General features: G+C 37.2%; 4 protein-coding genes and 1 pseudogene across 4 annotated transcripts; 1 reads left to right on the top strand and 4 right to left on the bottom strand.

Annotated features, from left to right (window-relative positions):
- The first annotated feature begins 206 nt into the window (after positions 1 to 206).
- Positions 207 to 2,606, top strand: LOC113274802. The gene is made up of 4 exons (XM_026524191.1): positions 207 to 462; positions 545 to 792; positions 1,821 to 2,037; positions 2,167 to 2,606. Exons 1-4 carry the CDS (start codon positions 265 to 267, stop codon positions 2,287 to 2,289), a joined length of 786 nt encoding a protein of 261 aa, XP_026379976.1. The 5' UTR covers positions 207 to 264; the 3' UTR covers positions 2,290 to 2,606.
- A 301-nt stretch (positions 2,607 to 2,907) lies between these two features.
- Positions 2,908 to 6,440, bottom strand: LOC113274803 (ataxin-10-like). Its single transcript, XM_026524192.1, has 3 exons — positions 6,362 to 6,440; positions 4,250 to 4,907; positions 2,908 to 4,122 (listed from the first exon to the last, which is right to left on the bottom strand). The coding sequence occupies exons 2-3, from the start codon at positions 4,863 to 4,865 to the stop codon at positions 3,257 to 3,259; spliced, it is 1,482 nt and encodes a 493-aa protein (XP_026379977.1). The 5' UTR covers positions 4,866 to 4,907; positions 6,362 to 6,440; the 3' UTR covers positions 2,908 to 3,256.
- A 455-nt stretch (positions 6,441 to 6,895) lies between these two features.
- LOC113274804 (putative glucan endo-1,3-beta-glucosidase GVI) lies at positions 6,896 to 8,457 on the bottom strand. The gene is made up of 2 exons (XM_026524193.1): positions 8,309 to 8,457; positions 6,896 to 8,181 (listed from the first exon to the last, which is right to left on the bottom strand). Exons 1-2 carry the CDS (start codon positions 8,313 to 8,315, stop codon positions 7,226 to 7,228), a joined length of 963 nt encoding a protein of 320 aa, XP_026379978.1. The 5' UTR covers positions 8,316 to 8,457; the 3' UTR covers positions 6,896 to 7,225.
- A 403-nt stretch (positions 8,458 to 8,860) lies between these two features.
- On the bottom strand, positions 8,861 to 10,228 carry LOC113272059 (annotated as a pseudogene).
- A 2,986-nt stretch (positions 10,229 to 13,214) lies between these two features.
- LOC113274805 (putative glucan endo-1,3-beta-glucosidase GVI) lies at positions 13,215 to 14,631 on the bottom strand. Its single transcript, XM_026524194.1, has 2 exons — positions 14,520 to 14,631; positions 13,215 to 14,425 (listed from the first exon to the last, which is right to left on the bottom strand). The coding sequence occupies exons 1-2, from the start codon at positions 14,587 to 14,589 to the stop codon at positions 13,464 to 13,466; spliced, it is 1,032 nt and encodes a 343-aa protein (XP_026379979.1). The 5' UTR covers positions 14,590 to 14,631; the 3' UTR covers positions 13,215 to 13,463.
- Between the last annotated feature and the right edge of the window lie 1,734 nt (positions 14,632 to 16,365).

Below are 16,365 nucleotides of genomic sequence, written 5' to 3' on the forward strand. Positions count from 1 at the left end.
TAAGATTTCCATCTCAGCGTGGGCGATAAATAGGGCGCTGAGCAGGGCGCCGTGTAGCATTGCCGTTTGTAATAAAACTGTTTTTCACTTTATTTTTTACTTTATATATGTGTCAAAAAAAGAAATAAAACTGTTTTTCACTTTAATTTTTATTTTATATATGTCAAAAAAGAAAAAGGGGTCACATACTTTGAATATGCAGCCCGACCACGTCGTATCCGCACTGCATCCCTAGATCTTGTAAGCTCTTCTTTATATAGAACCATGGTTCCACGGCTACCCAGTCTAAAACTACAAACTGACCAAACCAGAAAAAGAAAAAACATCTCAGTAAAGGCCGCGAAAACAACAACAATGGCGGAAAGAAAAAAAGAAGACTCCAAGAAGAAATCAAAATGGCCGAAAATTAATCCTAAAACGGATCTTCAAATCAATCTTCTTAAAGAAACTCATCTCTTTACGGTATGATGAATTGAATTTCAAGCTGAATTTGGGAATTTTTACAATTTTTAGGGTTTTAATTTTTTTTTTTTTGACTTTCTAGGTGCCGAATTTCTTTACATCTGCGGAATCAAAAGGGTTTGTACAAGCTGCAGAATTGATGGGTTTTACTCATCAAGCAAGTCTTGGACCTACTAGAGGAGAAGCTTTCAGAGATAATGATCGGATTTCTGTGGATGATCCTGTTTTAGCACAAACTATTTGGGAATCTGGGTTAAACAAGTTTTTCACTGATATTAAAATCCGGGGAAAAGTTGCTGTTGGGTTGAATCCTAATATTAGATTCTACAGGTAAATTCAATACTTTGTGGAATTTTGTTGATTAGTACGAGCTGAATTGACTATAGTGAGTTGCATTATGTAGTTTTCGCGATTCGAAATGGTACAAACAGCATTAATTTTGATGAATTCAGTTTAAAGTTGCACAACATTTATCGGGATTGCGTGTAATTTGGACTGCATTCGTTAACACTAGTGGTGCGTAACCTTGAGGCTTCTTATAGCATGCTGTAATGTTCTTGGTTATTTTCAGTGTCAAAGAGCTTCTAGACCCGTCACCTGTCTCATAGTTGCCTAATGTAGGATGGCATGGGGTACATAACAGATGATGTTATGGTTTCCTGTTAGTTACTTACGCTAGAATGAATTAGGAGTCTTATTTTTAGACTAGTATGAGCTGAATTGACTAAAATGAATTGCGTTAGGTAGTTTGCGTGTTCCTAATTGACACAGACAGCACGAGTTTTGATGAATTCAGTACATATGGCAAAACATTTATGGGGATTGCATTTGTACACACTACTAGTTGTATGTAATCCTGATGCATCTTATAGCCTATAGGTTGCGCTCCAATGACGTAGTATTTGGTTCTCCACCAATTTTGAGGATGAGTGTGCAAGAGCTTCTAGATTCATCACCAGTGTCATAGTTTGCTAATGTCGGATGGCACGGGTTACATAACAGATGATTGATTGTATGACCTGTTAATTGTTTTTGCTAGAACGAATGAGGAGTCTTTTTTTTTTTCTCTTAAATGTTGTTCAGAACCGAGAACACAACCAATGCATTCATTCAAATTGCGCAACACATACAGGGATTGCATGTAATTTGGAAGCGTTCATTCGCACTAGTGATATTGATCACCAGTCTCTTAGTTGGCTAATGCAGGATGGCAGGGGGTACATAACAGATGATTGATTGTATGGCATTATAATGGTTCACTTTGTTATGGTTTCTTGTTAGTTATTTTCGCCAGAATGAATTAAGAGTCTTCATTTATTTTTTTTCTCTTAAATGTTGTTGGCATGTTAATTTTTTAGATACAAGACTGGGCAGCGATTTGGACGTCACATTGATGAAAGTGTTGAATTAGGTGATGGACGGAGAACGTATTATACATTGCTAATATATCTTAGTGGTGGTGGGTCGGGACAGAAAACAAAGACAGAGATGAGCAGCCAAAAAGATTCTTCTGTGGAGCCTTTAGTTGGAGGAGAAACTGTCTTTTACGGTCCTAGAAGAGGTGTTGTTGCGGAGGTATTTTGTTTATTTTACTTGCTACAGTTTACTTATTAGAGCTGTTGAAATTGTCATTGCTATTTAAGGTAGTCTCTGAGCTACATCTTGTATTGATCATCCCATCCCTAACATCAATTGTTTCAATAGGTTGCACCCGCTGAAGGGATGGTTCTGCTTCACCTCCATGGAGATAATTGCATGTTACATGAGGCCCGTAATGTAGCAAAGGGTGTTAAGTATGTCTTCCGCTCAGATGTAATCTTTGCTTGATGGTCATCTGTCGTCTCTCCTTCAATCGAAGTTTGAAGTTCTTTCTCTTGAAAGAGTTTTTGTTTTTATAGTTTCTGCATTTCGATATGGCATAAGTTGGGTTCAAATTGAGACTCCAAACTTGCAACAATCAGCTGTATCAGTCTGTGTATAATCATCCTCTCTGTATTTAAAGTTATTTCCTAAGCAATTACTGAACTAGGCACACAATTATTTAGAACAGGTGAACAGTATTTTGTGTTTCTGAACCTGTTGTAAATCTGAAATCTGAATTGATCTGAAAGGATATCCTACTAATTTCTTATTTATTTCTGCCATCGATCTGTGCTTCTGAGCTTGATATTTACAGTTAGTTTTTTTCCAGTCTCGCGTCTCTTTTCTTTTTATCATTTTTATTTTTTTCTGATCAGGCCAAAGCTAGGCCCCAATGCCTAGCACAATTTGTCTAACCCTCCCTAACAACTACTATCCACACAACCTTTTGCTGTCAATGGGGATCGACCCCAAAAGGGCTTAAGATGGGTTGTGAGGCTCCAATGGTTGCCTACTACACTTAAAATCTGAACTATGCTTACAAAGATGAAAATTCAAAACTATGATCACAAAGATGAACAAAACTGAGAAGCAGAATTAAAAATCTAGATTTCCACGTCGAAGTCAAATTCAGACTACATATACTAAAGAAAAAACCAAAACTGATAATTCTACTTCAAGCTGTACAGATTTCATATGTAAGGTTCACTTCTACAATAATCTAGAACTACTATTTACTCGAATCGAGCCTTTAGATTGTAATCACAGCTCAACAGAAACTGCACCCTTGGCCCATAGTTCACCATTCCACTTTTGTTTAAAGGCTCCAGAAAATACCCAATCCAAGGAGAAACTAGTGATGTGCAACTATATCTGAGAGTAGAGCTATTAAGAAAGAAGAATGCAGCTTTACCAGTTCACAAAGGCAAAGTATCTAACGTGGTGAGATGTTGACAAGCTTAGCACGCCGAGTATGGGGGTCCAATTCCATTCGAAACCCAAGCTCAGTAAGTGCAGGCACATCTGCAGACCCTTGAATCTCCAATTCTGCAACTATTTTCTGGTTCTCTTCGTTTCCCTCAAGCAAATTCCTCACTGCCCATATTCCACATTCCCTCAAAAACTCGTTGTCGTCATCAGTAACACATTGTTGCAACAGCAAAAGGATAGCATCTTTCTGCCTAATAGCATCCTGCACATGCTTCATTCCATACAAACAATTGGCTATAACAGCAACTATATCCCTCCTAAACCCTTTATAAGGGCAAACCTTCAATTGTACAGAAGTGCTCTCTTGTGGAAAAGATTTCTTGATTGTCGAAGGAGGCTCCAGCTCACGAAGAAAATCTATAAGAAGATCAAGAAGTCCTGATGACAGTAATAAATCAACAATGGTAACTGATTCTTCACTTCTTAATTTAACTCTATCCTGTGCACAAATATCCCTTAAAATGTTAATTGAATACCCAAGAACATCAACTGCAGGAGTACCAGTTGGAAGCTTGGATTGCCCTCTCGAGAGGAAATCAACTACTGTAACAACTCTCTTAAGTATACCGAAAACAGAGAGGGCGAACTCCTTGGATACATTGAGTTCATTACGTTTCTTGTTCAAGCTTTCATAGAGGATACTCAATAGAAATTCATTCTCCAGTGTAAAAATATCATCAGTCTCTTTCAAATTGTTGTTCTTCTCGACAATACCAGCTGTGCTCAACATAAAAAATAACGGCGAAAAAAAGGATTCCTCGAGGCATATTTTTGCAAGAAGCCCCAACAACCAATCTTCCCCGAGACCATCTAATAAAATAACAAAAGACTATAAATATAAAAATACAAAAATATGTTCTGCATAAAAACACAGCAAACGTGATCCATATCAACTAGAGATCAAAACACTTATGCATAAGAAGACACAAAAAGTTACCTCTTGAAGCAGTTGTAACAATTTCCGCTACGATCTGTAACCCTTGAACCTCACAAAGCTGCCTCATTATTTCATTACTTCCGTTGCAGCAAGAATATAACACCATACTTAAGACATCAGAAATTTTCTTCACTCGAACTCTAGCAATATCTTTAAATACAACAGGAAAGAGTCGAAACCAAACAGCAGCCTGATGTTCCTCCCCAGCTCCACATACATTGCCTAGAAGCTCCAACCCAAATCGGATAATCTCGATAATCTCATCACCGAAGTTTGTATCAAAACTAATTGAATCAAATGCCCTAGCGACGACATCGACTCCATCTTCCTCTATGAAGCAATTCTGATTCAATATTTCTCCCGCACAAAGGTTTCTAAGAAGTTTTAAAGACAACGTAACAAGAACATGATTTGAAGAGGAAATTTGACATCTGATGAGGTCAAGAACTATAGGTAGGATCTTGACTGAAGCAAGATTCAAACGACCATCAGGAGTTTTAGCAGTTTCAATAAGATTTTCAAGGGCTTGGTCTAATTTGGCACAATTAGCACTAGCAAGCAACGGGTCAAGAATATGCTCAGGCACAACCAATGTCAGCGGCGACGTGTTCTCCATCTCTTTAACACAAGAGTTGCAAACAACCTGAAAGCTACTAACCTGTGGAAACGAGTGCTAAACATCAGCTGCCATGAAAAATACAGTAAAGAATATCAACAAACACAATAAAAAAACTGAAGACATAGAAAATAAAAAAAAAATCTACCTAAACACAATGAATTCAATCACAACAAAATTTCATCATAAGATGTCTCTTCCAATGAACATGTAGAAATCTAACTAAACACAAAGCCTAAACTAGCAAAAACTCAAAAATAATAAACAAATTTTATTAGTGAAGACAATTTACTCAAACAATGCTAAGAGTCATGAGGCAGAAAGGAAAGAATAGGCACAACAACTACAATAAAGAGACCAATCAACAATCACGCTAGAACAAAAAGAAACCAATCAACATTCAGCTGACCTAGGTGTTTTTTCTTCCTCTTGGTTTGTTTTTCCGCTAGTATTCCTCTAGTCTTCTGGCTGCGTCCCTCTACAGGAACCCCCTATTTTTGTAACCTTCTAGGAATAGGACTCCTACTATTCCTTCTAGGAGTAGAAGTCTACTTTTAGAATTACTTGGTATAGGGTGTTCAAATGGCCCTAAAAGTGGATCATCACCTGACCTCTCCTGATGCAGCACATTTTCTTATTCCAATGTAGTGGTTTTGTAACCTCTTTCTAAACAAAACAAGTCCTAATCTAGATAATCTGTACCACAACAAAAACATTACACAAAAACACCCAATTCTGTACCTAAAACCCTAACAAAAGAACTAATAGGTTGCATGTTTTTTGCTCAATTGATGTTGAGCAAAACAAAGGTAAATAAAACTGGCAAACAATCAAAACCAAATGCCTTGTGTTAACAAATTCAATGTGTAGACTAAACAAAATAAAACCTAAGCTGTCCAAAATATACATAAAATCTTAAACCTAAGAATAAACACTGACCAAATTCGTAGTAGAGAAAGAAATTGATCTTTTCAGAGAACTGGAATGATTTCCTTATGTAATCTCGTCCTTTGAGCTGAAATTTTGAGTAGTTGTCTAGAGACGATTTGGGTACAGGTGTTGGGGAAGAAATAGCAAAAGCAATTTCCGTTCTAGAGAAAGAAAATTTAGGGTTTTGAATTATAAAATTTCAGATTCGGATTTTAGTCTCTCTCCCGTGGAGTAAATTTTGCAGAACGTATCGGTGGTTAAGTTCGGGTATACCTTCCTTCCTTCCTTCCGAAAACTACTATAACCCCCTACTATATGGGATCAACATATAGAAGCCCATACATGTTAACTTTTCTGAGGCTATACCCTCTAAAGATCAAGGACATGGAAAAAGAGTTGGGAATTACCATAACAATGTTATACAGAACCCTAAATCCTCTCTAATCCTATTAGAAATTAGCAAACCCTATACCAATTTTTTCAAAACCCTTAATCAGGGAAATGAAATTGCAAAGGTGGATAAGAAATTGACACAGAGAGGAGGAGGAGGTTGGGAAAGAACATACCTTTGTGCAGAGATCGTTGCTGGGAGAGATTTTCTGTCTAAGGATGGATGGGCTGAAGGGTTTTTGAGATTCTTTTAAGATTTTCAGAGAGAGAGTGTGTGAATAAATACTGAACACTGTTCCAATAGAAAATTTGATTAAGGCACCCTCCCCTGAGATTAGCACCACGTTTGTTCCCCACCAAAAGCGCATGTTAGCACTTAGCACCAAAAATTCCGACTTCTGTGCGTGCTGAGATTGCATTCTAGAATGCAATTCCCACGGTGGATAACTTGAATGAAATTGCAGCTACACATCTTGCTGCATATGCAATGGCAATTTAGAGGAGGTAAACCACTTACTATTACATGCGTGGTGCATAAGATCACACAGTCGAAGAAAAGTTTGAATCATGGCATGGCATGCAAGGAAGGGAAAAAAACTTTCTAAAAAGATGTGGGCTTCCCTTTTGAGTTTTGCCACTCTGTGGGCCATTTTGGTTTGAACGTAACATAGGAGTCATGGCAAAAAAGAGAAGCAAAGAGCAAGGCTTACTAGATAATCAAGTAACATTTTATTTCGAACAGAAGCAGTGATTACATGAATGCTTACATGATAATCAAGAACACCTTATAAAACAAGAAAACTAAAACCCCAAAATAAACAAAACTACAAATTACATTACATATACAGTTGAAACCAAACGACATGTTAGGAAGTAGGTATAATCTTTTATTGAATCATGTCATTTAGAGGCAACTTACTATATATGGTCCATAACCTTTTATTAAACACTCACTTGAGTAGATACAACCTTATTGAATTAGGGTACATGGAATATACTTGAGAATATCTCTGTCATGTCGCTAATGTTCCGTTGGTTGTTTAACGGAAGGTGACAGGGTAGACTTCTCCCATATCAGGGTAGTACAACCCAAAATGCTGCTCATCCCTGGCGCCTGGCTTGATGTTCTCGTTAAAAAGAGCAAAAATATAAGTCTCTATGCTCTTCCCTGGCCTCTTAGGGGTTCCAGAAGTTCCCGATACGTGCCAAATCAAATTGTTTATGTAGGTGCTAGCATTTTGAATCGTTGCGATATTTCCATTTTCAGCAGATGGCCATCCACTTTCGGTGATGACAATATCGACACCCCATCCACCGACCTTCTCGATGGCCGAATATGTAGCATCTGTTAAAGCATCAAATAGGTTTCTGTATTGCAATCCGTTATTGCTGTCTGTTACGACAACACGATTTGCCGTAAAATTTGCATAATCCAATTGGATCTGTTGCTGGTTTAAGCTGTAGGCGAAGTAAGGATAGACATTAACAAGGAGAGGACTCCTGTTAGCTACCAAAAACTCCACAATTGATCTCATTATGTCCCGGGAGCCATCGGAAAATCGACCGTTTGAGGGAGGAAATGCATCTACAACCGGACTAGTAGCAATAGTTGTACTTACTGGAGTATTGTTCCCAGCAGCTCTAAGTGCATTATGAAGATTTTTGATACCGGGAAGAATGAGATTTGACACTGGAGAGTGAGGAATATCGATTTCATTTCCAACTGAAATGTATCGATACTGAACGTCACTGTATGAAAGCACATTCTTCCAAATCCAGTCTCCAGCAAAATCTGGATCAGTTCCTATCCTCTGGATATCTGGGTTGGGGACATTCAGTACGACTCCGATTCCTGTCCCTCGTAAAGCATTTAGAACATCTGAATCTGGACTAAAAAGACGAATGCGACTTATGTTTCTCGATCTTATCAGGTTAATGACTGCAGCTGGAGACGGTAGGTTGTTTCCTTGCCTTCCATAGTTCACACCAACATTTCCTGCATATATAATTTTGAATAAATGATCGATCAATATTCAATGGTATCACATGATCAGGATCTAACTAAGACAATCAAGTTCACTATACTTCGTTAATGAAAACAAGTTATGAAACATATTGCATACCTGACATGTTTCCTTTGATCAAACTCTGATTCCCTTTCAACTTCGATGGAGATAATATTGATTATTGAGAGTAAACTTTGTTTTCTAGTTGCTATTGTTGATGATGGTGTACATGTTTAGCAAATCTCTCATATATATATATATATATATATATATAGCAAGGAATAGGCTTCACCTCCTCAAAGAAATTTAATTAACAAACTTTCATAGGCGGCCTGCGAGAAAGTACTTATTTGCTGGTTGACCACCATTCAACTTAGCCGCCATAAAAGAAAACTTAATTTAGTACAAGTGGCATTGAGTACTGCCCTCCATGTCAAGCCTAATTGGATGTGGTCAATGGATTTGGCTCAGTGGGGCGAAAACTCTATTAGACCTAACTGTCATGAGTATTTTTTTATTTAAGAAGGAAGCCATCGCCTAATATTAGGCACGTTTCTTCATGCATATCCTGATCTATAATCATAAATGTAAATGCAACAATTGAAGGGATAAACAAGATGATGGACGACGACTAAATTTCTTATCCTATAGAAGGGCTCCCTTCTGTTGTCCGATTAAATCCCTAAAACAAAAACAGATTTCTACTTTCATGAACTTTGACGACACTTTTTTTTTCATTGAACAATTGATAGCACTAAATGGACCACATGAAATGTAGCTGGTATTTTTACCATCTCATCAGAGGTAACTTTACCTTTATTACATCATTTATATATTTAAGCAGACATAAACTTATTGAATTAGCGTGCACGGAATTTACTTCAAATTTTATGATAATGCCTAAATGAAAGTAACAGGGTAGATTTCTGTCATATCAGGGAAGTACAAGCCAAAATGTCGCTCAGTTGGAGGGTCGTCCTTCATATTCTCGTCAAAAAGGGCAAAAATATAAGTCTCTATGCTCTTCCCTGGCTTCTTAGGGGTTCCAGATGTTCCCGTTACGTGCGAAATCAACTTATTAACATATGTTTGAGCATTTGGAATTGTTGCAATGTTTCCATTTTCACCGGATGGCCATCCACTTTCGGCGACGACAATATCGACATTAGATCCACCAACCTTCTCGATCGCTGCATATGCTGCATCGGTCATAGCATCAAACAGGTTCCTGTATTGCAGTCCGTTATCTGTTACGACAACTCTATCTGCCGTAAACAATGCAAAATCTAACGGAATTTGTTGTTGGTTATCATTGTACGAGAAGTAAGGATAGATATTTACGAGGAGAGGACTCCCGTTGGCTAATAAAAACTCCACTATTGATCTCATTATGCTCTCAGAACCATCGGAAAATCGACCACTAGAGGGAGGAGACGAATCTTCAACCAAACTAAACTTGATAGTTGTACTTACTGCAATTGTTTTCCCAGCAGCTCTAAGTGCATCATTGAGATTTTTCATAGCGGGAAGAATGGCATTCGACTCTGCAGCACTAGGAATTTCGATCTCATTTCCAACTGAAATGTATCGAAATTGGACGTCATTGAATGCAAGCACATTGTTATTTACCCAGTTTCTGGCAAATTCTGGATCATTTCCTATCCTTCGGACATCTGGGTTAGGGACACCATGTACAACTTGGATTCCCGACCCTCGTAGGGCATCTAGGGCATCTGTGTCTGGACTGAAAAGACGAACACGGTCAACGTTTCTCGATCTTAAGAGCTCAACGACTTCAGTTGGGGACGGTAGGTTGTTCCCATTCCTTCCCTAGTTCACACCAACATTTCCCGCTTCTGCATGCAACCAAATATATTCGAGTTAAAATGTTTATTTTGGAATAAATTATCACGAATAGATTTTACTTAATTAATAAAAAGCATACAAATTAATATACTACTTACCAGCGAATATATTTGATGTAATGAGAAGTACTGTAAAGAAGGAAATTTTGTAAAACAAGATTTTTGGCTCCATTTCTCTCAAAATGTACCGAGCTTCAATGGAATACTTCGGCTATGAATGATACGTTGGAGATACTAAATCAATGAATATATATAGGCAAAATCTCGTAAGGTTTTTCTACTAAAAGGATGGTGATAATCTCTATTTTCCACACACGATATCATAGTTTGTTTGGTTGTTTACTACAGTCATTAATGACCAGCTAACCCATACATAGTGATACATGGCTAATTAAGAACCATAGAAACTAAAAGTCAAGAAGATTTTGGTGGAATTTAAGAGACTTGATCGTTTCAAGTTGTCTTATTGGCCGTTTCCTTTACGTTTGGGATAGACATCAACGTGAGTTGCACGAAATTTTCAGGGTAAGCCTAAAATCAACAAAGATACACCTAACATGCATGGGAGATAGATGCTATAATGTACGTACCGACTTGCAGCGTAGGGGCAGCGCAATAAGTTAATAACTTGGGTCGATATAGAATACGACCGGTGAATTGAATTCTGTCTTCTGTTAAAAGAACAAAATTAATATATTTGAATCTTGTCTTATCAGGAATTGTACGTAGGTTGATCTTCACTCGAAGTCCTTATCGGGACCAGCTGGTCAGTGAAATATGCGTATCCTATACACTAACAAGTGTGACTGGCAGTCACCTTGGGGGAACCTTGATTTTTCTTTTAACTGTGCACCCTATCATTCGATAGTATACTGCCTAGACAGTAGTCACAGTACACGTAATAATGATAATAAAAAGAAGGTTATTGTTGGAGCGTCACATTTCATTAGAGGGACGTCACCTAATAGGATAAAAACGGGTCATCCTTAAGTAATTTCAAAAACCCCTTATCTTAAATAATTGTGTAATGACCAAACAACCCTTATTTATTTAGTTAATTTTAATTAAATTTAATTATTATCTAATTAAATTAAGAAGATGAATTTTGATATATATTTGTAAAGTCCGGGACAAAGTTATGTGGGAAAAAAACTAGAGAGCAGGAAAAAGAAAAAATTGGAGATTTTTTTTTCAAAACCTAGATTGTTTGATTCACTCAACAAAAATGGGTGAAACAAGTTATAAATTCGAGGTGGGTGAATCTTTGTATGATAGAGAAAACAAATTTTACATTCCTCATGTTGGAGACCAAGAGATTGATGATTTGTTAGATGGTAGAGAGGGTTTAACAGAAAGTGATGATGAATCTCCACCAATTGAAGAAATAAATCAACAAAGTGAAGAACCAATGATTGAAAATCAACAGGTACACCTCTAAACTATCTCCTATGGGTTCAATTTCGCTCAAAACTAGCTTAAGTACGTAAAAAATTTCAGATTTTTAAACTTTCATGGCAGATTACGTCTGGGTTGGGCTTGGTTTCCAACCGTAAGTTAGTTTTACGCCTGGGTTTGGAAGAGGGTTTGGTCTTCGTTTCCAACCGTAAGTTGGGTTTACGCCTAGGTTTGAGATAAATCCGAGGGTAACTGGTTTCCAATAGGACAAAACTTGAGAATAACACCTAGGTTAGATTCATCCAAAACACAGACGTAAATAGTTTTTGCATGGGTATTTATTACTTTTTTTACGTCTTGGTTAGGATTTTGGATTTCCAAACGTAAGTGAGAACGTCTAGGTTATATTTTCATCGTTTCCAACCGTAATTAAAAACGTCTAGGTTAGAGGTTGAATTTTTCAACCGTAACCTTTCCTATGCCTAAAACGTCTGGGTTCGTGTACCTTATAACCTGGACGTAATTCTAGTATTCTTTCTTTTTTTTTTGATTAATATTGTGATATTTTGGTTGATAGATTGTGCTTCCACCTAGCCCAATGCCTTCTCAACCTAATGCAAACGAAATTCTAACCAAAGATTCATCCCATCACTATTTGAATGACTTGGTAAGTGTTTTTTTTCTTTTTTGAAACTAATGGAAAGATATGTTGCTCATTCACTATGTTTTTGTTTTTTTACTAACTTTGAATTTTTGGAACATGTAGAGATGGAAAGATAAAGAAGATGCAAAGAAATGAGCTAGAGAACGTGGCAAGTCAATTATGTGTGTTATAGTTTGTAATGGATCAACAAATGACCGCCACTTTCAAATGGTTTGCGAGTGTAGTGGAGAAAGTAAAAGTCATGTGAAAAAGGATATTCTAGAAAAGATTAGGTTTTTATGTTTTTATTTTAGTTAAAGGATATTCTCGACATTTTGTACCTAAATGAAGGATATCCCATAACCACTTTTTTGGACACTAAGAATCCAAGTGAAACCCCTCTAATGTAGTGTGACGCCTCAATAATAACCTTCAATAAAAAAGAACAAAAAAAAATGAGTTGGCCTGGACAACTTTTTAGTAGTATGACACACTAGCCATTTAGATGCAAATATAGCCTACACGGAAGATGACATAAATATGCATGACCACACAAAACTGCTAGTAATTGTTGTTTTACTTGTACACATGAACCACGGAGATCATTTTGGCCATGGTACTAGCTACTAGGAAATGGGAATCCTAGCTAGAAACTGGAACAAATAAAAGATGAGACCAAATGGATTAAAGTGAAGCTCTGTCCAAAATGTCTCACTGTTGATCAACAAAAGGCCCACTAATTGGCTACTGCTCTTATGTTCTTAGCAGAACAAAAAATGCAGTTATTTGTCATTTGCACATGCTCGTTGAGGTGATGTTCCTACGCATAATACGCCATCTCGTGCACTAACCAATGGACTTGAACTTGCCCTTGCCGCCTTACACTTATATATATTGAGCCATCAATCAAGATATTAATAATTCTTAGCACATCTGTTAAGAATAATAGTCTCACATGGACTAAACCCGGAGCTTATAATCAACATCACCTCTTTTTTCCTTGTCTGTTTTTTTATGTGCCATAGAGTAGGACTACTTAAGTAAAGAGGTGTGCTCGGACACGTGAGGTTCACTTCAATCTTAATCGGCAATACAAAAAAAACTAGGAAGATAAAAAACGTACATTCATAATCTAGTGTTTTATTATTAAGCAAAGCAAGGAACCATTGACGGCACTACATGGACCACATTACATATAGTTGAACCCAAGTGACATGGTATATGGTGTTTACCTCATCATGTCATTACAGGTAACTGTTTATTACATCATTTATTTAAGCAAATAGATATATAACCTCATTGAATTAGCATATACATGGATATTTTCTTTAAAATATCTTAGTCATGCAGCTAACCTTCGGGTGATTGCCTAACGGAAAGTAACAGGGTAGATTGGTCTCATATCAGGGTAGTACAAGCCAAAATGTTGCTCAGTCGGGAGGCCGTCCTTCTGATTCTCGTTAAAAAGTGCAAAAATATAAGTCTCTATGCTCCTTCCTGGCCTCCTTGGGGTTCCATTTGTTCCAGATACATGTGAAATCAAATTGGTAACATATGTTTTGGCATTTGTAATTGTTGCAATATTTCCATTTTGACCGGATGGCCATCCACTTTCGGTGATGACAATATCGATGCTGGATCCACCAACCCTATCCATCGCCGCATATACTGCATCCGTCATAGCATCAAACAAGTTGCTGTATTGCAGTCCGTTACCGCTGTCTGTTGCGACGACTCGATTTGCGGTAAACAATGCATAATCCAACCCTATTTCTTGTGGGTTTCTGCTGTACGCGAAGTAAGGATAGATATTTACAAGGAGAGGAGTCCTGTTATCTACCAAAAACCTTACTATTGATCGCATTATGTTCTCGGCGCCGTCGGAAAATCGACCCCTGGACGGAGGAAATGAATCTACAACCAGACCCATAAAAGTAGTTGTACTTACTTGAGTTGTTCTCCCAGCAGCTCTAAGTGCATCTCTAATATTATTCATGGCGGGAAGAATGAAATCCGACTCTGCAGCTGTAGGAATATTGATTTCATTTCCAACTGAAATGTATCGAAATTGAACGTTACTGAATGCAACAACATTGGTATTAACCCAGTTTCTAGCAAATGAGGGATCATTTCCCATCGTTTGGACATCTGAGTTAGGGACACCAAGTACAACTCCGATTCCTGACCCTCGTAGGGCATTTAGGGCATTAGAATCTGGACTAAAAAGACGAACTTTGTCTACATTTTTCGATTTTAAGAGGTTAACGACTGCAGTCGGGGGCGGTAGGTTGTCTCCTACCATTCCATAGTTCACACCAACAACTGCCGCTTCTGCATGCATCCAAATAAATTAAATTATTATGTATGTTTAGGAATAAATAATAAACTATTTAACAGAAAGCATATAAATGTACTATGTATATACCAAGGAATACATTTGATGAAACCAGAAGCACTGCAAAGAAGGAAATTATGTAAAGCATTATTGGACTCATTGTTTTTGAAAATGTTCCAATAGAATACTTTTGTTACGAATGTTGTATGTGATACTAGATCGACGCATGAGTATATATAGGTAAAATTTGAGTGAGACTTTTCTACTAAAAGGATGACAACAATCCATTTTCCACATACGATATCTTAGTTGTGTGGTTGCTTACTACAGGTCATTAGTGACCAGCTACCCATACATGGCTAAGAACCATTCAAATATATGACCTCATCAATAATACATCATCAAGTTGTCTTATCATGTATCATTAGCCGTTTCCTTTACGTTTGGAATAGACATCAACGTGGGCTGCACAAAATTTGCAGGGTAAAGTTAAAACAACGATGCAGCTAGCATGCATGAGAGGTAAAATCGCTATAATGAGCCAAAAGCATTAGATATGGACCATATGGTTGATTGTTCGCCCATGTTTAACTATCGCATGCTGCTAAATGTAAGTTTTATTTCCAGGAAATGAAAAAGATGCATGTGGACACTCACAGCAGGGGCTGCGCGACTTGGGTAAATACGGAATAACTTAATTCAAGATGCGAATTAAATTCTGTCTTCTGTTAAAAGAACAGAATTAATACTCCCTCCGTTATTTTTAACTTTTTTTGATGACAAGTGTTATGTGGATCATTTCACTTATTTCTTTGACTGACAAGTGTCATGAGGACCATTTCGCTTCACTTCTTTTATTGACAAGTGTTTAGAGGACCACTTCCAATAATTAGTTCTCTTAATTTCCTTAATTTTCTCAAAAAAAGAAACTGTCATATTAAAAAGTAACACAGAGAGTACATTTAAATCTTGTCTGATTAGGAATTGTATGTAGAATGTTCTTCATCGAACTGACTGAGACATGAAGTCTTAATCATAACCAGCTGGTAACCGTAATACATGCGGATCCTATACACTGTATTGAAAACAAACCGTAGGAAGTGGAGTAACAACTAACAAGTCTGACTGGCAATCTCCTTCGGAAACATTGATTTTTCTAGCCACCCATTAACTCATGCCTTTGAATGACGTGTACCCTATCATATGACCTACCCTAATAGGGGTACCAATATGCTTGGGGGAGTACCAACACAGTATATTCCCATTGGATTAGTATTACCCCCAAGCAAACTGATTGCATCCATGAATAATATGGAGAAGAAACCTTAAAGTAAAGCAAACTCTAAGAATGGTGTATACCGTATAATTAGCATGTCTTGTTTTGATCTTGATATTGATGGGTAGCTTTGATTTTACTTTTAAATCTGAGTGTTCTGATCTGAGTCGGATAGAATCCGAGTTTTAAAATGTATTGTTTTGATCTTGATATTGATGGCGAGCCATGAAACAATGAATTGGCACACAGGCATGACAAAAATGAATCGAAATTTAATTTGATATCATGACACACTAGCTAGCCGCTATTTAGATGCAAATATGCATGAAATTCTAAAAACAACCCACGCAGCTATTAATTGTTTTTCTTGTACACATGAACCATACAGTAACGGTGTTAGAGAGAAGAAAGTTGTTAAACAATCTCCGAAAGTGTATTTGATTTTTAATTTGTAAAATCTTGAAAAGTGTTTTTCATTACAGACACGGAAACAAAGGACAGATATTTAAAGGATTCAACAAACCGACACAAGACAACTGTGACCAATACCTGCTACCTACTAACACCAGTTACTAACTAATGTTTAACTAACACCTGTCAGTTTACACATGTGGTTCACACGGTGATAAACAGATTCTCTAACACCCTCCGCAAGTCCAG

Source organism: Papaver somniferum, chromosome 4 (genome assembly GCF_003573695.1).
Source record: "Papaver somniferum cultivar HN1 chromosome 4, ASM357369v1, whole genome shotgun sequence".
Taxonomy (NCBI): Eukaryota; Viridiplantae; Streptophyta; class Magnoliopsida; order Ranunculales; family Papaveraceae; genus Papaver; species Papaver somniferum.

Bases quoted from the DNA above. Each gene is read 5' to 3' on its own strand.
- LOC113274802 (XM_026524191.1), top strand. From the start codon at position 265: ATGGTTCCACGGCTACCCAGTCTAAAACTACAAACTGACCAAACCAGA. The intron at 463-544 runs GTATGATGAATT...TTGACTTTCTAG, and splicing joins AAGAAACTCATCTCTTTACG to GTGCCGAATTTCTTTACATC. The intron at 2,038-2,166 runs GTATTTTGTTTA...TTGTTTCAATAG, and splicing joins GAAGAGGTGTTGTTGCGGAG to GTTGCACCCGCTGAAGGGAT.
- LOC113274803 (XM_026524192.1), bottom strand. From the start codon at position 4,865: ATGGAGAACACGTCGCCGCTGACATTGGTTGTGCCTGAGCATATTCTT. The intron at 4,123-4,249 runs GTAACTTTTTGT...TTATTTTATTAG, and splicing joins TGTTACAACTGCTTCAAGAG to ATGGTCTCGGGGAAGATTGG.
- LOC113274805 (XM_026524194.1), bottom strand. From the start codon at position 14,589: ATGAGTCCAATAATGCTTTACATAATTTCCTTCTTTGCAGTGCTTCTG. The intron at 14,426-14,519 runs GTATATACATAG...GGATGCATGCAG, and splicing joins TTCATCAAATGTATTCCTTG to AAGCGGCAGTTGTTGGTGTG.